General features: G+C 56.1%; 1 protein-coding gene across 11 annotated transcripts in view; it reads right to left on the bottom strand.

The window, feature by feature from the left end:
* MORN1 (MORN repeat containing 1) overlaps positions 1-21,072 on the bottom strand; it is a 74,387-nt gene that overhangs the window by 30,856 nt on the left and 22,459 nt on the right. For 8 of the 11 annotated variants that reach the window (XM_063632058.1, XM_063632059.1, XM_055262582.2 and 5 more), the window contains 2 exons: positions 11,865-11,988; positions 10,389-10,555 (listed from right to left, as the gene is read on the bottom strand). In XM_063632058.1, the coding sequence (XP_063488128.1) occupies positions 10,389-10,555; positions 11,865-11,988 (291 nt within the window). The other 3 variants (XM_063632065.1, XM_055262587.2, XM_063632066.1) reach the window with 3 other exon arrangements.

The raw sequence follows: 21,072 nt of genomic DNA, 5'->3' as shown, positions 1-21,072 counted from the left end.
CTTCCCCCTGCTCAAGGGACACCAGTAGGCATGCCCCCTCTAGGAATAAGACCCCCTCCACCAGGAATTAGAGGTCCACCTCCCCCAGGAATGCATCCAAGACCCTAGCATACTGTTGATCCATCTCAGTCACTTTTGCCCCCGCAATGCGTCTTGTGAAATTGTGTAGAGTGTGAGCTTTTTTCCCCCTGGTTCTGCATTAATAATAGCTAATAATAAATGTATAGAACAATTTAAAGAAAAAGAAGGGGAGGGTGCTTCTCCTTGCCACTTATGCTTCCCCCTTTCTCCTAGCTGGAATAGGGGCATGATGGCTAGAGCCTGTGCAGCCATCCAGGACCATGAGGTGGTGCAGGATGATGACAGTGGCAGAACAGGCAACAGGAACTGGGGTCCCCAGTGGCTGGGGAGGGAGATCACCTCTCCCTCTTCAGTTCTTATGTGAGCGAGAAGTCACCACAGCTGGGCTGAAGCCACTCTAGTGTTGTTTGCTAAAAGCAGCCACGTCTCATCCTAAGCACACGGCCTGCTGGGAGGAAGCCAAATGTGGCACGGCGTTGGGGAAGACTGTGCCATGCAGCATGGGGTCAGTGGTGGGAAGCGACCCGAGGGGCTTGGCGAGAGCCGTCCTGCTCTTTGGCTGTGGCCGGGCTTTGTCGCAGGTGGGTGTTCCTAGTGTGCATCGTCTGTGACTGCAGGGAGAGGGCTGCCCAGACCTGGAGCTTCCACCATGGATGTGCATGTCTCAGCCACTGGCTCAGGAGAGTCCTCGGAAGGGACTTCGGCGGGCAGGTACCCTGGAGATTTTCTGGCCCAAGTTTCTTTAGGCCTCATGTTGGATTATCTTCTGGCCTGAAGCTCTCTGGCCTGATGTCTCTGCCCTGTAGGTGAGTGGCCGTCTGGGTGGGAGATCCTGCTTGGTGGCTGGAGGGCGTGTCACGGTCGGTGCCAGGCAGGCAGGTTTCCCAGGTGCCGTCTCTGCGGCCACGGGGCAGGAGTCTCACTGGGCATCCTGCGTCCCATGGCCCCCAGCCCTCTCCCAGGTAAGCACAGAGGTGGAAACTTGCGGCTGGGACCAGCACAGCTGCCCGCGGTCCCAGGATGCACTGCAGGCCAGGCCAGAGGCTTCAACGGGGCCCATCTCTTTGCATGGGTCTGGCCAGAGGGAAGGACTCCCGTCTGGGAGCCAAGCAGGCAGCGCTGTGACTGGGCCAGGGACAAGTGTGAGCAAGGGACTTTGGTTTGGTTTTTTTGAGAATGCAAAGTTCATGTTTATAAGGAAATGATTCCTGGTGTATTTTCCCTGGACACGCGGGACAGCCTCAAAACGCCACGCTTTTGTTTTCTTTCAGGATGATGGCTAAAGCCGGCCCCCCGTCCCTGCTGGCTGGTTGTGAGGTCTTGCTTGATTCTAGAGCCTCCGTGCAGCTGGGCCTGAACCTGTCTGGAACTGGCCCGCCCTTCCAGGCCTGAGCAGGGGTTGCTGACTGAGGGAGGGGCTCTGGGAGCTGCCTCAGACCTCGGGGTGATGCTGGTGGGTCCAGGTAGACAGAGCTGTGTTCCTGACAGTGGGGCTGACACCTCTGGGCCTCCCGGCCAGGAATACTCTTTTTTTTTTTTTTTTTATTAATTTTTTTTGCATACAAAAACAATAAACATTTTCTAAAAATACATACAAACAAAAAGATGCGTATCAAACATATTAGGAAGGTTGCACATGGGAAGTCGGGGAATAGAAATGGGGGTGGGAGTTAAAATAAATGAGAGAGGGACTTTATATGGATCAGTGATAATAACTCAATCCTCTATTTGACAAAGAAGAGGGAGAAGGAAGAGGAAGAAAAAGAAAGTGGGATAAAGGATCAGAAAGGGAGGAAAATAGAAAAAATTAGAGTATGACTCCAGGGTAGACCTGTTTTGTTGTCATTGAGTTGGTTGGTTGGTTTGTCTGTTGTATTCTTCATGTTTCGCCAAGTTGGCCAGACTGGTCTCGAATTCCTAGCCCGAAATGATCAACCCGCCTCGCCCCCCAGAGTGCCGGGACCACAGGCGTGAGCCACCACGTCCAGACCCCACATTGCTTCTGGCCTCCGTGGTAGACCTCCCAGACGGAGCGGCCAGGCAGAGGAGCTCCTCACTTCTACCCAGACACGGGGCGGCCGGGCAGAGGGGCTCCTCACTTCCCAGACGGGGCGGCCAGGCAGAGACGCTCCTCACTTCTTCCCAGACGATAGGTGGCCGGGCAGAGGCGCTCCTCACTTCCCAGACGATGGGTGGTCGGGCAGAGGCGCTCCCCACTTCCCAGACGATGGGTGGCCGGGCAGAGGCGCTCCTCACTTCCCAGACGATGGGCGGCCGGGCAGAGGCGCTCCTCACCTCCCAGACGATGGGTGGCCGGGCAGAGGCACTCCTCATTTCCCAGATGAGGCAGCCGGGCAGAGGCGCTCCTCACTTTCCAGACGATGGGTGGCCGGGCAGAGGCGCTCCTCACCTCCCAGACGATGGGTGGCCGGGCAGAGGCGCTCCTCACCTCCCAGACGGGGCGGCCGGGCAGAGGCGCTCCTCACTTCTTCCCGACGGGGCGGCCGGGCAGAGGCGCTCCTCACTTCTTCCCAGACGGGGCGGCCGGGCAGAGGCGCTCCTCACTTCTTCCCGGACGGGGCGGCCGGGCAGAGGCGCTCCTCACTTCTTCCCGGACGGGGAGGCCGGGCAGAGGCGCTCCTCACTTCTTCCCGGACGGGGCGGCCGGGCAGAGGCGCTCCTCACTTCTTCCCGGACGGGGCGGCCGGGCAGAGGCGCTCCTCACTTCTTCCCGGACGGGGCGGCCGGGCAGAGGCGCTCCTCACTTCTTCCCGGACGGGGAGGCCGGGCAGAGGCGCTCCTCACTTCTTCCCGGACGGGGCGGCCGGGCAGAGGCGCTCCTCACTTCTTCCCGGACGGGGCGGCCGGGCAGAGGCGCTCCTCACTTCTTCCCGGACGGGGCGGCCGGGCAGAGGCGCTCCTCACTTCCCAGACGGTGGGTGGCCGGGCAGAGGCGCTCCTCACTTCCCAGACGATGGGTGGCCGGGCAGAGGCGCTCCTCACTTCTTCCCGGATGGGGCGGCTGGGCAGAGGCGCTCCTCACTTCTTCCCGGATGGGGCGCCTGGGCAGAGGCGCTCCTCATTTCTTCCCGGACGGGGCGGCCGGGCAGAGGCGCTCCTCACTTCCCAGACGGGGCGGCCGGGCAGAGGCGCTCCTCACTTCTTCCCGGACGGGGCGGCCGGGCAGAGGCGCTCCTCACTTCTTCCCGGACGGGGCGGCCGGGCAGAGGCGCTCCTCACTTCTTCCCGGACGGGGCGGCCGGGCAGAGGCGCTCCTCACTTCCTCCCGGACGGGGCGGCCGGGCAGAGGCGCTCCTCACTTCCCAGACGATGGGTGGCCGGGCAGAGGCGCTCCTCACTTCTTCCCGGACGGGGCGGCCGGGCAGAGGCGCTCCTCACTTCTTCCCGGACGGGGCGGCCGGGCAGAGGCGCTCCTCACTTCTTCCCGGACGGGGCGGCCGGGCAGAGGCGCTCCTCACTTCTTCCCGGACGGGGCGGCCGGGCAGAGGCGCTCCTCACTTCTTCCCGGACGGGGCGGCCGGGCAGAGGCGCTCCTCACTTCTTCCCGGACGGGGCGGCCGGGCAGAGGCGCTCCTCACTTCTTCCCGGACGGGGCGGCCGGGCAGAGGCGCTCCTCACTTCTTCCCGGACGGGGCGGCCGGGCAGAGGCGCTCCTCACTTCTTCCCGGACAGGGCGGCCGGGCAGAGGCGCTCCTCACCTCCCAGACGATGGGAGGCCGGGCAGAGGCGCTCCTCACTTCCCAGACGGTGGGTGGCCGGGCAGAGGCGCTCCTCACTTCCCAGACGGGGCGGCCGGGCAGAGGCGCTCCTCACTTCCCAGACGGGGTGGCCGGGCAGAGGCGCTCCTCACTTCCCAGACGGTGGGTGGCCGGGCAGAGGTGCTCACTTCCCAGACGGGGCGGCCGGGCAGAGGCGCTCCTCACTTCCCAGACGGTGGGTGGCCGGGCAGAGGCGCTCCTCACTTCCCAGACGATGGGTGGCCGGGCAGAGGCGCTCCTCACTTCTTCCCGGATGGGGCGGCCGAGCAGAGGCACTCCTCACTTCTTCCCGGATGGGGCGCCCGGGCAGAGGCGCTCCTCATTTCTTCCCGGACGGGGCGGCCGGGCAGAGGTGCTCCTCACTTCCCAGACGGTGGGTGGCCGGGCAGAGGCGCTCCTCACTTCCCAGACGGTGGGTGGCCGGGCAGAGGCGCTCCTCACTTCCCAGACGATGGGTGGCCGGGCAGAGGCGCTCCTCACTTCTTCCCGGATGGGGCGGCTGGGCAGAGGCGCTCCTCACTTCTTCCCGGATGGGGCGCCTGGGCAGAGGCGCTCCTCATTTCTTCCCGGACGGGGCGGCCGGGCAGAGGCGCTCCTCACTTCCCAGACGGGGCGGCCGGGCAGAGGCGCTCCTCACTTCTTCCCGGACGGGGCGGCCGGGCAGAGGCGCTCCTCACTTCTTCCCGGACGGGGCGGCCGGGCAGAGGCGCTCCTCACTTCTTCCCGGACGGGGCGGCCGGGCAGAGGCGCTCCTCACTTCCTCCCGGACGGGGCGGCCGGGCAGAGGCGCTCCTCACTTCCCAGACGATGGGTGGCCGGGCAGAGGCGCTCCTCACTTCTTCCCGGACGGGGCGGCCGGGCAGAGGCGCTCCTCACTTCTTCCCGGACGGGGCGGCCGGGCAGAGGCGCTCCTCACTTCTTCCCGGACGGGGCGGCCGGGCAGAGGCGCTCCTCACTTCTTCCCGGACGGGGCGGCCGGGCAGAGGCGCTCCTCACTTCTTCCCGGACGGGGCGGCCGGGCAGAGGCGCTCCTCACTTCTTCCCGGACGGGGCGGCCGGGCAGAGGCGCTCCTCACTTCTTCCCGGACGGGGCGGCCGGGCAGAGGCGCTCCTCACCTCCCAGACGATGGGAGGCCGGGCAGAGGCGCTCCTCACTTCCCAGACGGTGGGTGGCCGGGCAGAGGCGCTCCTCACTTCCCAGACGGGGCGGCCGGGCAGAGGCGCTCCTCACTTCCCAGACGGGGTGGCCGGGCAGAGGCGCTCCTCACTTCCCAGACGGGGTGGCCGGGCAGAGGCGCTCCTCACTTCCCAGACGGTGGGTGGCCGGGCAGAGGTGCTCACTTCCCAGACGGGGCGGCCGGGCAGAGGCGCTCCTCACTTCCCAGACGGTGGGTGGCCGGGCAGAGGCGCTCCTCACTTCCCAGACGATGGGTGGCCGGGCAGAGGCGCTCCTCACTTCTTCCCGGATGGGGCGGCCGAGCAGAGGCACTCCTCACTTCTTCCCGGATGGGGCGCCCGGGCAGAGGCGCTCCTCATTTCTTCCCGGACGGGGCGGCCGGGCAGAGGTGCTCCTCACTTCCCAGACGGTGGGTGGCCGGGCAGAGGCGCTCCTCACTTCCCAGACGGTGGGTGGCCGGGCAGAGGCGCTCCTCACTTCCCAGACGGTGGGTGGCCGGGCAGAGGCGCTCCTCACTTCCCAGACGGTGGGTGGCCGGGCAGAGGCGCTCCTCACTTCCCAGACGGGGCGGCCGGGCAGAGGCGCTCCTCACTTCCCAGACGGGGCGGCCAGGCAGAGGTGCTCCTCACCTCCCAGACGGGGCGGCCGGGCAGAGGCGGTCCCCACCTTCCAGGTGGGGCGGCGGCCGGGCAGGGGTTGCAATCCCAGCACACTGGCAGGCCAAGGCAGGTGGCCGGGGGGTAGAGGCTGCCGCGAGGCCAGACCACGTCACCGCACTCCAGCCCGGGCAACACCGAGCACTGGGTGAGCGAGACTCCGTCTGTAGTCCCAGTACCTCGGGAGGCTGAGGCGGGCAGAGCACTCGGCGTCAGGAGCTGGCGACCAGCGTGGCCAAGATGGCGAACGCGTGCCTGCATCCAAAGGAGAAAAGGCAGGCAGCTGTGGCGCGCGCCGGCAGTCCCAGGCAGTCCGCGGCGCGGGCAGCAGCAAGCCGAGTAGATTGTAGCCTGGGCCAGAGAGGGAAAGAAAGAAAGAAAGGAAGGAAGGAAGGAAGGAAGGAAGGAAGGAAGGAAGGAAGGAAGGAAGGCCGGCCAGGAATACTCTTGCTGAAGCCATGATTATTTTAGTTTTCTCCTACTTGGGGATAAATGCTGTCCTGGCTGGAACTGAAACTTAGAAATGATTCCGTTTTCTCTGCAGGGCTCCTGGCCAGAGTCCCCAATACCCTAGGGGCCTGAGGGCTGTGGTGGGGGCCTGGCATGGCTCCAGGTACTGAGTGAGGCTCTCTGCCCAGCACTCTGCTGTCCCAGGGCAGGGAGGCCACATGTCCCCACCATATCCCAAGGTGCTGTGAAGGCCACATGTTGGGGGCAGACTTTCAATGGGAGATGGGAATTGGGAAGAAAAGTTTGCGTCAACTGCTGCATGGAATGAAGGGTAACGATTCATGGATCATGGTTTGGAAGCAACAAGCCCGCTAAATCAGTCCTAAATGGGATTACGGATTACATAAAGAAGGGAAGATAAAGACTAAAGAGGCCGGGCACGGTGGCTCACGCCTGTAATCCCAGCACTTTGAGGGGCCAAGGCGAGCAGATCACGTGAGGTCAGGAGTTCGAGACCATCCTGGCCAACATGGCAAAACCCCATCTCTACTAAAAATACAAAAATTAGTCAGGTGTGGTGCTAGGGTTAGTCCTGCTGGGTCCTTGGCCCAGTCACTGAGACAGGAGACAGACAAAGCAAGGACCCTGCCGACCGTGCTCTGGGGAAACCTGCCCAACCAGCCCCTTCCCATGAGGGGTTATCCAGTTTTAAGAAAAGGAAAGTAAAAGCAGCCTGTAATCCCAGCACTTTGGGAGGCTGAGGTGGGAGGATTGCTTGAACTCAGGAGTTTGAGACCAGCCTGGGCAACATGGCGAGGCCCTGTCTCTACAAAAAAATACAAAATATTAGCCGAGTATGGTGGCTCGTGCCTGTGGTTCCAGCTACTGCGGAGGCTGAGGTGGGAGGATCACCTGAGCCTGGGAGGTGGAGGCTGCGGTGAGCTGAGATCGCGCCACTACACTCCAGCCTGGGTGACAGAAAGAAAGTAGAAGCCTACGGGAGTGCCCCTCCCTGACCCTGGCCTCCCCCTCTTCTCAGTGTGGACTTGACTGCACCAGACCCCAGGCCATGCTCCTCTCCTCCAGGGCGCCCCCTGCACAGGCATGGGTGGAGGCCAGCATGTGTACTCAGTCATCTGTCCTTGGAGTGGACACTGCTGTTACCCTCCCTTTATGGATGAGGAAACTGAGGCACAGAGAGGTTTAGCTTCACATCAGTGTGAAAGCAGCAGCCCAGCCTCCCAGGGTTGGTCTCGGATGCACCCATGAGGCCCAGGCAGAGCTCGGCACCCAACTCCAAATGTCTGGGGTTCAAGCCCCAGCAGGTCTTACAAAAACAAAAGCACGTTCCTCTAGGTTTCCCAAGGGAAATATCTTTTGTGCTGGAGAATTTACGGCTAGACACGCACATCATTGTCAAGCCAGAAATAGCCTGAGCCGGGCTGAGAGCCGGGGGAGGCCCCCCAGGTAGGATCTGCCCCAGACCCAGGCAGTGGAGCCGGTGCGGGGGGCCCGCGTGGGGTAGGGTGCGATGCAGGCACGAAGCTGGTTTCAATAGAGACCTTGGCTCTGAAAATCTCTCCAAGTAGAAGGCGTGGCGCCCAGTAAGTATTTTTATGCAGAAATATGAGAGCTATTCCACCTATGCGGTGTAAAACTGCTTCTATAAACTGAGGTGAAGGCAGACAAGGGGGCGCGGGCTGGGCCCCCCGTGGCCCTGCTGGCCTGAGGCTTGGCCGCCTTGGCCTCCCGTGGAGTGGCGCCGGGCCCTGCTGCCCCACCTGGGATGCCCGCATGCTCTTTTATATGATGAATGATGCCCGCACTTGCTCATCCTCTCCCAGCCGTTGTTTGGACGGAGACTCGTCTGATCCTAGAAGAGTGAGCTCCCTGCAAGCACAGGCCCCTGAGGCTCTGAGGCTCCGGGGCTTCTGGCCACCAGCCAGGTGAGGTTTCTGGGGGCAGGGGCACAGGCATGGAGGCGGCCCTGGTGGCTGAGGCTCTTCCCAGGGGCACGGGCATAGAGGCGGCCCTGGTGGCGGAGGCTTTTCCCAGCAGCACAGGCATGGAAGGTGGCCGAGGCTCTTCCCAGGGCACAGGCATGGAGGTGGCCCTGGTGGCGGAGGCTCTTCCCAGGGGCACAGGCATGGAGGCGGCCCTGGTGGCCGAGGCTCTTCCCAGGGGCACAGGCATGGAGGTGGCCCTGGTGGCGGAGGCTCTTCCCAGGGGCACGGGCATGGAGGCGGCCCTGGTGGCTGAGGCTTTTCCCAGGGTGGCGAGGGCCATTCTGCTGCCACTTCCTCCCGCTTCAGCCGTGTGAGTCATGGAACCTCAGGGAGAACTCAGGGCCTAGTGACTGGCCAGGAGTGCTGGCCGCTGAGAGGGGCTGCTGCAGACAGTGACCAGGAGGGTCACAGGCCACACAGTGCCTGGGAGAAAGGGCCCAGGCACAGCCTCCCAACCACGCCCCTCAGCCCAACCACGCCCCTCAGCCCTGTCTCATTGCAGGAGAGCCCAGAGCTGAGCTGAGCTCACAAGGCTGGCTGGGCTGGGGTCTGGGGCACCCTTGGGACAGGCACACCCTGGGCAGGAAGATGTGAGTGAGGCTTTGGGGCCTACTAGGCGGGCTTAAGGGACAGGAAAGGGGGGTCCAGGCCAAGGCTCACCGGACTCTGGCTTGGGAGGGGCTGGCCCTGCCTGCTCGCCCCAGGGGCCTAGAGGGTTGGAGTTGGGGGGTCACCCCAGTGCGGCATCCGGGTCGGGGTACTATGAGGACTCAGGGGCGGCAGGTGGGGCTCAGGTCTAGAGTAGAGAGGCCTTGGCACTTGGGGAGGTGGGGCGACGGCCGCCTGGTGGTGCCATCTGCGCAAATCCTGGGGAGAGGCCTCCAGGGGATTTGGGGCTGCATGTGGTGGGAAGGGCCGGGCAGGGACATGGCAGGGATTGAGCTCGCATCGGCCAAGGCAGGTGACAAGGGCTGGCATATGAGGCGCATTTGGGGATGACCAGGGGCGTCTCATCAAACCTGGGACATTTATCTGCATGTGGAAGGTGGCGGCGTACAGCCCACCCCTGCTAAGTTGTGGATCTGGGCTCACCACAGCCTCTCAGATCTGCCCTGTGCTCCTCGACCTGGGAACCTGCGGCCTGTGTCCTCCCCAAGCAGCACCTCAGGCTCAGATCCCAGCTTTGGGGGCCGGGAACCTCAGCTGTCAGCTAGGCCCTCTTCAAAGGCCCTCAGACTCAAAGTGCCAGGCATTTGTCCAGTGGGGACCCCCACGCCCGACCCCCGTTTACTGAGCCTTGGGGTGCAGGGCTGTGGCAAGAAGGACCCAGTGGCCGGCAGCACCCCAGGGCCTCCCAACGCCGTCAAGACTGTTGTTCCCTCACTCCGGCACTGAGACACACAGTGTGCTGCATGGGAGGGTTTGAATCGCATACCGCTCGCTGCACGGGACGGTTTGACGCACACACCATGCTGCACAGGAGGGTTTGACGCGCACACTGCTCACTGCACGGGAGGGTTTGACACGCACACTGCTCGCTGCACAGGAGGGTTTGACACGCACACCGCGCTGCATGGGAGGGTTTGACGTGCACTGCTCGCTGCACCGGAGGGATTAAGCTTTGTTTCAACTCCATAACTCTGGAATGATCCCTGTGAAGTCTAGGCCGCACATTCTATGGAAGTGCAGTTCTCACTGGCCCCAGCCTTGCGGGGCAGAGCTGGGGGCTGGGGGGTTCTGCCAGAGCACCTGGGCCTCATCTCCATGAAGAAACATGAAGCAACCTGTGCAGAAGCGGAGCAGTGGGAAACCCTGACCTTGAGAGAGCAGTCGGCGCCGCGGCCCCCAGAGCCATGGCCGGCGGCCGCTGTGGGGGCTCCCGGGCGGCAGAAGAGGCTGGGGCCGTGTCCAGGCTGACCACTGGCCTCGAGGCCTGGGTGAGTCTGCTGCCCTCAGCCAAGTAGACCCAGAAACTCTGCCCTGAGGACCCCACGAGGCTGCAGCCCCTGCCGGGCTCAGGGCAGATGAACAATTGGCGTGAGCGTCCGCAGCCACCTGGGACTGCTTGTCTGGGGATGTGGGCCGCCCGGCCCTGCTTCCTTTCACCCACGCGTGATGACTGACCCTAGGTGTGGCTTGCTCCCGCTCTGGCCTGGTTCTGGGTCCCCATGACCCCACACCCCCTTGACTGCCGGGCCTGTGCCCACCCACCCCCAACTGGTTTGTGAGCTCCACTTACCAAGCAGGCCACCAGGGGTGTCCTCCTGGCCACGGAGGGCACCCAAATGCAGCTCCAGGTCTCCCCTGGGCAGGGGCATGTCGGCTTCTGCACCTCCCTTGGCAGCTCTGGGCCCTGGCACCCCAGCTGCAGGGCTGGACACAGGATAAGGGATGCATTCGAACCCACTGCAAAGGAATGGGGACAGCTTGGCTCTGCTCACTCCACACCAAGCTAGGGTGCAGGCAGACAGCGCGGCCCATGCCCTGGATCCTGGGACTTGCCCACATGGAGTCCAAGGAGCGCTCCTCAGCCTCTCTGGGAGGTCTCCTGCTGGGATAGGGCCAATGGAGGCCCAGAGAGAAAAAGGGCCTCGCCAGGGAGAAGACAGCAAGTCTTGGCTTGAGGAAGAGCTGCCTGCCGCCCCCATTATCATTTATGACAACTCCAGCAGCATCACCTCTCGGGTGCGTTCTGACTTCACAGTGGGTCCAAGTTTACCCCAAATGTCAGACTGTCCTTAACTCGGGAGAAGGGCTGGTGGGAAAAGGGAGTGTGAGGGCTGCGGCGTCACACTCAGGTCTGGTTGCCTGGGGCACTGCTAAGTTCTGACTGTGAATGGTAAAATGCATGGATTTTCATGTTGCGGGGCTTAGAGTGAGGCCTCTTCCTGGAGTCCTGCAGCTCAGGCCTCTGTTTGCGTGTGGGTTTGTGCACACACTGGCCTGGTCCAGCATGTTCCTGGGAGGCCTGGTGATGTGTGCGTGGGGAGTGGCGCCCAACTAGGCCTGGCTGGTAAGGGCCATTCCCCTCCTGGCTGCACCAAGAGAGGCCTGAGCATCTCTGCAGCCGACCCTCCTCCCAGGAGCACCCGAGGGCCGGAGTCCTGATGTCTCCACTCCAGACACAGACCCAGGCCCAGAGGCTTGGGGGCCGAGCACTGGGGGAGACCGGGGGCTCTGACCAGGGGCTCGCGGTCTCAGAAGGAAGGAGGGGCCACAGCAGAGGGTCAGGTACTGAAATTCAAGGGAGCTGTTTCCTTAGAACAGACATCGAATATTTCATTTGTCATAACCAGGACTTAGCTCAGGTCTCCAGGGAAAAAAGGACAAGGAATTAATGTGACCTAAATGAACTCAAAACAAACTCAAGGCCGGGCGCGGTGGCTCACGCTTGTAATCCCAGCACTTTGGGAGGCCGAGGCGGGCGGATCACGAGGTCAGGAGATCGAGACCACGGTGAAACCCCGTCTCTACTAAAAATACAAAAAAAAATTAGCCGGGCGTGGTGGCGGGCGCCTGTAGTCCCAGCTACTCGGAGAGGCTGAGGCAGGAGAATGGCGTGAACCCGGGAGGCGGAGCTTGCAGTGAGCCGAGATTGCGCCACTGCACTCCAGCCTGGGCGACAGAGCGAGACTCCGTCTCAAAAAAAAAAAAAAAAAAACAAACAAAAAAAAAACAAACTCAAAACTCACTCATTGGTGTCACACATACTCACAATGGGGTCTGGATGAGTGTCTCTTGGTTGTCTCTGTCCACTTTGAAAAAGCTGACCTCAGAGTAGGCTGACAGCTGCACGTATCTGACGCCCGCTGAGATCTGCAGGACCCGGCCGCTCTCGCCTTCCAGGAGAGAGGAGCAGGCAGTGAACACTCACAGGCACCCAGGAGCGGGGTGCGCGGGCACAGGGCTCACCAAGACTCCGCCTGTGGGCAGGGGCCCGGGGCAGGCTTCTGGGACGCTGTGTTTATCACTCAGCGGGGCCACATTTGCTGGTGGCTGTGACCCTGGCGGGCTGAGGACCCCGGCTTGCCCTCCGTGGCCTCTCTGCTCCTCTCCCATGCCCTGCAGAAGTTTCCCAGCCCTGGGATCTCTGGTGCTGGCCACACTCACCCCAATACCCCTGTACCCCTCGCCTCAGGTCCTGGATCCTGAATCTCCAGCTCTAGGCCTCGGGGACCCCTGGCTCCACCCCTGCCCTAGCCTGGGGCTGGCACACTATGGGAAGGCATCTCCTTGCTGACCAGCCTCAGGGGTTCACCTCAGGCACACCCAGGCCCTGGGCTGGTCAGGGGCGTGGGGTGGCACCGGCACTCACAAGCTCCTGGGGCCTCCATGGTGGTCCTCATCACCCTGGCGGATAGCAGGCCTTCCACGCCCATCTCCCACCTTGACCCAGGGGGATGGGCTCCCCCTCCACCAAGGTATCCAGCACACGGCCTGGCACGCAGCCGGTGCCCACCAAGTGTCTGCTGAGCCAGCTGCTCCATCCTGCACCCCACTGCTCCTGGGAACCTCAGGCTGCAGGTGGCCCCCACAGGACTGTGCCCAAGGAGTGGACACCACTGTCCCTCTGAGTTGCTGAGTGCAGATGCTCTGGGCTCTGCTGGGCAGGTGGAGGTGGCAGAGCTGGGTGTTCAGCCACACCCAGAAGACCCCACGTGGGAGTGCTGGATAGCAGGGAGGAGTGGCTTGGGCACCGTGGGTGGAGGCAAGATGGCTGTGCCGAGAGGAGCAAAGAGGAAGAGGAAGGAGCCCAGATGTGGTGGCTCACACCTGTAATCCCAGCACTTTGGGAGGCCGAGGCAGGTGGATCTCCTGAGGTCAGGAGTTTGAGACCAGCCTGGCCAACATGGTGAAACCTGTCTCTACTAAAAATACAAAAAGTAGTCAAGTGTGGTGACAGGCACCTGTAATCATCCCAGCTCCTTGGGAGGTTGAGGCAGGAGAATCGCTTGAACCCAGGAGGCGGAGGCTGCAGTGAGCCGGGATCATGCCACTGCACTCCAGCCAAGGCGACAGAGAGAGACTCTGTCTCAAAAAAAAAAAAAAGGAAACAAAAGAAGAAGAGGAAGGAGACCAGTACGGTGCCCCAGAGTGGATGCCGAGCTTTGGGACGGGCTCCCAAGTGGGAAGTGACTGGACTTCAGCAAACATGGGCCATTCGGACAAAGCAGGGCCCAGGCAGGCTCCCACTTGGGGTGGCCGTGGAGGGGTCGCCTCAGAGCCTGGGGCTGCCCCCGATCATCATGGATGATGTATCACGCCCTGTACCCCTGGCACTAGGCACAGGTTCAGGGCCTGGTCATGTGGACTCTGAGGTCAAGGTCTCATGGAGAAGAAGGGGTCAACAGGAACCCAGCCTCTCATCTTACTAAGATCTGGCAAAGGAGACATGACTGGGAAAGCAAAGATGTCAAATGTAAAAACACTAGTGTAGCCTGCTGGACATCTGTATGGGGATGGAGTAACTGGGATCGATTGACACCCCTCGTTCCAACAACCAAGAAAGCCGACAAAGTGCAATGAAATTGATCATCAGGATCCCGGACACCAGGCAACTCAGGACAGATCCTTGAAAGAAGGAAACAAATGGTGTGGACTCTATAATTGCCCTGGCCACTGCCTTAAGAGAATGTGCAGGATGAGCTGCAGAGAGGGGAAACTGAGGCAGAGCCCAACAAACCCCCTCAGTTGAGGAAAATGAGCAGAGAATCTGGGGAACAAGGCACACAGTCAGAGTTTTAAAATTCAAAGGGCAGAGCAGTGAAGAGGAGAGAGAGTATCCTGAGTGGAGGGAAGACCCTGCAGCCCACAGAAGGCCCTGGAGTATTCAACAGAGCACCATTCAGCACACTCGGGACAAAACTCCACAAGGCTGGGGAAGAACCATCTGAAGAATTAAGAGGGACCAGGACCTGGGCCTCACACAGGACTGGGCATGGTGCCTGTTCTCATCAGCCAGGCTGGAAAAACTCAGAAGTCACAGGAAGCAGGGGCAAGCTTTCAGAAGGGTCTTGCTACAGTCATGGGGAACCACTGGTGTGAGGCAGACAGGTCTCCAGCAGACCCGTCTAACAAATCATAAAAGCAAGACCCAAGAGGATTAAACTGTCTCCAAGTCACTGAACTGTGCCCCAGAACAAAGCTCAAGAATATTTATAGGAATACAAAAATATCCAACACCCAACAAGGTAAAATTTACAATGTCTGGCATCCAATCAAAGATTATGAGGCATGCAAAGAATGCAGGAAAGTATGGCCCATAACAAGGAGAAAAATCCATCTACTGAAACCGGTCCAAAACTGACACGGATGTTAGAATCAGCAGCAGAGGACATTCAAGCATGGTGATCATGACTGTATTCCACGTTCCAAAGTTAAATAGAGACACAGAAGGCATAAACAAGAACAAAGAGCCGGGCGCAGTGGCTCACACCCGTAATCCCAGCACTTTGGGAGGCAGAGGCTGGCAGATCACCTGAGGTCAGGAGTTTGAGACCAGCCTGGCCAACATGTCAAAATCCCATCTCTATTAAAAATACAAAAATCGTCTGGGTGTGGTGGCACGTGTCTGTCATCCCAGCTACTTGGGAGGCTGAGGCAGAAGAATCATTTGAACCTGGGAGGTGGCGGTTGCAGTGAGCCGAGATTGTACCACTGCACTCCAGCCTAGGAGACAGAGTGAGACTCTGTCTCAAAAAACAAATAAATAATAAGAAAAAAGAATGAAGTCAAACTTCTGGAGATGAAAACTATAATGTATGAGATAAAAAATATGCTGGGTGTGATTCATGACAGGTTAAACATTGCAGAAGAGAAGATTTATGAACCTGGAAATGCAGTTGACCCTTGGCCAACATGGGGATGTGGGCCGCTGACCCTCCATGCGGCTGAAAATCCACATGTCAATTCTGACTCCCCCACAACTTTACTCTAATAGCATACTGTTGACCAGAAGCCTTACTGATAACAGAAACTGTTGATTAACACATATTTTGTATGTTATATCTATTAAATACTGTATTCTTATAATAAAGTAAGCTAGAAGAAAGAAAATGTTATTAAGAAAATCATAGTAAAAGAAAACAAATCTGGGCGCAGTGGCTCACACCTGTAATCCCAGCAACTTGGAAGGCTGAGGCAGGCGGATCATGAGGTCAGGAGTTTGAGACCGACCTGGCCAATATGGTGAAACCCCGTCTCTACTAAAAATACAAATATCAGCTGGGCATGGTGGTGTGCGCCTGTAGTCCCAGCTACTCAGAAGCCTGAGGCAGAAGAATCACTTGAACCCGGGAGGTGGAGGTTGCAATGAGCCCTGATCATGCCACTGCACTCCAGCCTGGGTGACAGAGCGAGACATCTCAAAACAAAAAACAAAAAACATATTTACTATTCATTAAGTAGAAGTGGATTATCATAAAGATCATCCTTGTTGTCTTCACATTGAATAGACTGAGGAGGAGGAGGAAGAAGAGGGGTTGGTCTTGCTGTTTTTGGGGTAGCCGAGGCAGTGGAAAACCTGTGTATGAGTGGATCCTGCAGTTCAAACCTGTTTTTGTTCAAGGGTCAACTGTACAGCTATAAAAGCCATCCCAAGTGAACCATCGAGGGAAAAAAAGAGTTAAAAAGAAAAAACAGAAGGAAGAAAGGCAGGGAACTAGCGAACAGTGGGACAACCTCAAGTAGCCCAATCATTGGTAACACATGGGAGAGGCTGTGCCAGAAAAATTACTGGAAGAAATAATGGTTGAAAATTTTCCAAATTTAATGAAAACACCTGAGGTCAGGAGTTTGAGACCAACCTGGCCTACATGGTGAAACCCTGTCTCTACTAAAAATACAGAAAAAATTAGCTGGGCGTGGTGGCAGGCGCTTGTAATCCCAGCTACTCGGGAGGCTGAGACAGGAGAATTGCCTGAACCTGGGAGGCAGAGGTTGCAGTGAGCCAAGATCATGCCATTGCACTCCAGCCTGGGTGACAGAGCAGAACTCCATCTCAAAAAAAAAAAAACAAAAAACCTAAAATCAAGATGTTTCCAGACATACAAAAGTGGAAAGAATTCATCACTAGCAAACCTGTACTACAAGAAATGTTAAAGATTAGGTCCTTCAGGCAGAGGAAAACGAGAGCAGATGGAAATATGGACCCACAGGAAAGAGTGAGAAGAACCAGAAGCCACAGCAATGTGGGTCAACAGAAGAGACTGCTTACTGTTTATTAAGTACACATTAAAACCTAAGTGGTCATTTAAATAAAAATAACAATGTATTATTAATTTTATTATATAGATGATCATAAAACGTATGAAAACAACTGCATAAAAATTGGGACTGGCAAAAAAGGTATACAATTGTACAGTTCTTACACGTGAAGTAGTATATTACATCTCTTCAAAATAACTGTGTCACAGCTTGCCAGGAGTAAAGAATAAAATAAAAAAGAAAGAAAGAAATTGTGCTAAGTCAAGATGCACCTCTGCTCCCCCTGACACAGCAAGACCAACCCTTCCTCCTCCAATACATTTATGATGATCCCCTTTTACTTAATGAGTTGCAAAACCCTAAAGTAATCCCTCAAATAGCAAAACAAAGAGTTATAATTAATACGTTAACAGAGGGCCAGGCGTGGTGGCTCACACCTGTAATCCCAGCACTTTGGGAGGCCCAGGTGGGCGGATTGCTTGAGACCAGGAGTTTAAGAGCAGCCTGGGCAACAGAGTGAGACCTCATCTCTAAAAGAAAAAAAAATTTTTTTAATTACCCAGCATGGTGGTATGCACCTGCAGTCCCAGCTACTCAGGAGGCTGAGGCAGGAGGATTACTTGAGCCCAGGAAGTCAAGGCTGCAGTGAGCTATGATTTCACCACTGTACTTCAGCCTGGGTGACAGAGTGAGACCATGTTTGGGAAAAAAAAAATCAGTTAGAAAAAAAAAAATATATATCTATATCTATCTATCTATCTATCTATCTATATATAAAATCAGAGATGATGAAATGGAATCATAAAAAATGCTCAATTCAAAAAAGATAAAAATAGATACAGAGGGGAAACAAACAGCTGGGGCAAATTAAAAAATAGTAAAATGGTAAATTTAATCCTACTGTGTCAATAACCATATTAAATGTGAATGGTATAAACAGTTCAGTTAAAAGGCAGAGATTGGGCCGGGTGCAGTGGCTCACACCTGTAATCCCAGCACTTTGGGAGGCTGAGGTGGGTAGATCACAAGGTCAGGAGATCGAGACCATCCTGGCTAACACGGTGAAACCCCGTCTCTACTAAAAATACGAAAAATTAGCTGGGTGTGGTGGCGGGCGCCTGTAGTCCCAGCTACTCCGGAGGCTGAGGCAGGAGAATGGCGTGAACCCGGGAGGCGGAGCTTGCAGTGAGCCGAGATCATGCCACTGCACTCCAGCCTGGGTGACAGAGCAAGACTCCGTCTCAAAAAAAAAAAAAAAAAAGGCAGAGATTGTTAGATCGGATAAAAAAGCAAGATGACTGTATGCTGCCTACAAAAAGTACACTTTAAAAACATAAGCAGGTTAAAAATAAAAGGATGGATAGAGCTACACCATGCTAATGCCAGTCAAAAGAAATAAAAAGTGACCATATTAATATCACAGAAAGTAGATGTAAGAGTAAAGACAGTTACTAGGGATAAAGAAAGTAATTTCACAGTGATAAGGGATCAATTGATTAAACTACATAAAAATCCTAAATGTGTATGCCCCCAATAACAGAGCCCCAAAATACATGAACCAAAAATTGATAGAAATAAAATCAGAAATAGGCAAATCTTTTGTTTGTTTGCTTGTTTTGAGACAGGGTCTTGCTCTGTCACCCAGGCTGTAATACAGTGGTGCGATCTCAGCTCACTGCAATCTCTGCCTCCCAGGTTCAAGCAATTCTCCTGCCTCAGCCTCCCAAGTAGCTGGGATTACAGGCATGAACCACCGCGCCCGGCCACTTTTTGTATTTTTAGTAGAGATTTTAGTAGAGATGGGGCTTCACCATGTTGGCCAGGCTGGTCTCAAACTCCTGACTTCAAGTGATCTGCTCACCTCAGCCTCTCAAAATGCTGGGATGACAGGTGTAAGGCACTGCACCCAGCAAGGCAAATCTATCGTAGTCAGATATTTCAATATGCTACTCTCAATAACTGATAAAACAAGCAGACAGAAAATCAGCAAGGATATAGTATACTTAAACAATAATATCAACAAAATTGACCTGATTTATAAAATATCGTACACGACAAAATTCACATTCTTTTCAAGTGCACACAAACTCTTCCCGAAAATTGAAGAGAGAATTTTTCCCAATTCACTCACCCTATGAGGACAGCATTACCTTGATAGCAAAACTAGACAAAGACATTACAAGAAAAGAAAATTTCATGCCAATATCCTTCACGAACAGGGATGCAGAAATTCCCAACAAAACTTTAGCAAACTGAAGGACAAGATAATTCATTGCTCTATTAAAAGAAAAAAAAGAAAGAAAAAAAAAAGGCCAGGCTTGGTGGCTTATGCCTGTGATGCCAGTATTTTGGGAGGCTGAGGTGGCAGGATCGCTTCAGCCTGGGAATTTGAGACCAGCCTGTGCAACATAGTGAGATTCTGTCTCTATAAAAAAAAACAAAAACAAACAAAAAGATAATTGGGGAAAGAATACTCTTTTTAACAAATGATTTTAGGACAAATAGATATCCACATTCAAAAGAATATATAGCAGTTGGACCCCTTCCTTACACCAAACAAAAAGATTAACACCGAATGGTTCACAGTCCTAAATGTAAGAGCTAAAAATATATAATTTTTTTTTTTGAGATGGAGTCTTGCTCTGGGGTGCAGTGGTGTGATCTCAGCTCACTGCAACCTCTGCCTCCTGGGTTCAAGCATTTCTCCCTGCCTTAGCCTCTCAAGTAGCTGGGACTATAGGCACCCACCACTATGCCCAGCTAGTTTTTGTATTTTTCAGTAGTGACAGGGTTTTGCCACGTTGGCCAGGCTGGTCTTGAACTCCTGACCTCAGGTGATCCGCCTGTCTTGGCCTCCCAAAGTGCTGGGATTACAGGTGTGAGCCATCGTGCCTGGCCTAAAAATATAAAATCCTTCAAAGAAAACATAGGAGTAAGTCTCCATGACTCCAGACTAAGCAAAGTCTTCGTAGATATGACATCAAAAGCAACAAAAGGAAAAATAGAGAAATTGGGCTTCATCGAAAATTAAAACTTTTGTGTTTTAAAGGACACCATCAAGAAACTGTCAGCCTGCCCACAAAATGGAAAAATGTATTTGCAAATTAGATATCTGATAAGGGACTTGTGTCTAGAATATGTGAAGAACTCTTAAGACATTTTGGTGCAGAGCAGGCGAGCTCCACAGCAGGGCTTAGCCTGTGAGGGTTCTTGGCTTTGGCCAGGGAAGGATTCGAGGGTGAGTGGGAGGTATGGAAGCGGCAGGGCTACAGCACCTGCAGAGCGGGGCTGCCCCACAGGCAGAAAGCAGCGGCTCAGGGCAGTGTTGCAGTCATGTTTATACTCACTTTTAACTGTGTGCAGATCAAGGGGTGGTTTATGTGGACATTTCTAGGGAAGCGGCAGTAACTTTTGGGTCATCAGGCCATTGCCATGGAAAGGGGCGGTAACTCCCAGGTGTTGCCATGGTGATGGTAAACTGGCATGATGTGTTGGTGGGTGTGTCTTACGGAAGGCTGCTTCCGCCCTGGCCCTGTTTTATCTAGTCCTCAATTTGGTCCTGTGTCTGAGCCTCACTTCTGGAGTTAAGTTCTGCCTCTTATCTCCATTTCTCCAACTAAGATCTACAAATGGCCCATAGCACACAAAAAGATGCTCAACATCATTAGCCTTTAGGGAAATGTAAATCAAAACCACAAGAAGGCACCACTTCACATCCACAAAGATGGCTATATCCAAAAGACAGACAGGCCAGCAAGGTGGCTCATGCTTGTAATCCCAGAACTTTGGGAGGCTGAGGCAGGTGGATTACGAGGTCAGAAGATGGAGACCATTCTGGCCAACATGGTGAAACCCTGTCTCTACTAAAAATACAAAAATTAGCTGGGCGTGGTGGTGGGTGCCTGTAGTCCCAGCTACTTGGGAGGCTGAGGCAGGAGAATCGCTTGAGCCCGGGAGGTGGAGCTTGCAGTGAGCTGAGATTGCACCACTGCACTCCAGCCTGGACGACAGAGCAAGACCCAGTCTCAAAAAAAAAAAGGCCGGGTGTGGTGGCTGATGCCTGTAATCCCAGCACTTTGGGGAGGCTGAGGGCGGTGGATCAAGAAGTCAGGAGATTGAGATCATCCTGGCTAGCAGGGTGAAACCCCGTCTTTACTAAAAAAATACAAAAAGGCCAGGTGCGGTGGCTCACGCTTGTAATCCCAGCACTTTGGGAGGCCGAGGCGGGCGGATCACGAGGTCAGGAGATCGAGACCACGGTGAAACCCTGTCTCTACTAAAAAAAAAAAAAAAAAAAAAAATACAAAAAATTAGCCAGGCGTGGTGGCGGGCACCTGTAGTCCCAGCTACTCGGAGAGGCTAAGGCAGGAGAATGGCGTGAACCTGGGAGGTGGAGCTTGCAGTGAGCCGAGATTGCGCCACTGCACTCCAGCCTGGGCGACAGAGTGAGACTCCGTCTCAAAAAAAAATACAAAAAAATTACTGGGAGTGGTGGTGGGCGCCTGTAGTCCCAGCTACTCAGGAGGCTGAGGCAGGAGAATGGTGTGAACCCAGGAGGTGGAGCTTGCGGTGAGCCGAGATCGTGCCACTGCACTCTAGCCTGGATGACAGAGCAAAACTCAGTCTCAAAAAAAAAAAAAAAGAAGACAGACAATAGCAAGTACTGAGGAGGGTGTAAAGCCATTGGAACCCTCTTTCATTGCTGGAGGTAATGTAAA

Source organism: Symphalangus syndactylus, chromosome 22 (genome assembly GCF_028878055.3).
Source record: "Symphalangus syndactylus isolate Jambi chromosome 22, NHGRI_mSymSyn1-v2.1_pri, whole genome shotgun sequence".
Classification (NCBI taxonomy): Eukaryota; Metazoa; Chordata; class Mammalia; order Primates; family Hylobatidae; genus Symphalangus; species Symphalangus syndactylus.
The sequence above is the reverse complement of the archived record's forward strand: the minus strand, read 5'-3'. Positions and strand labels throughout refer to the sequence as shown.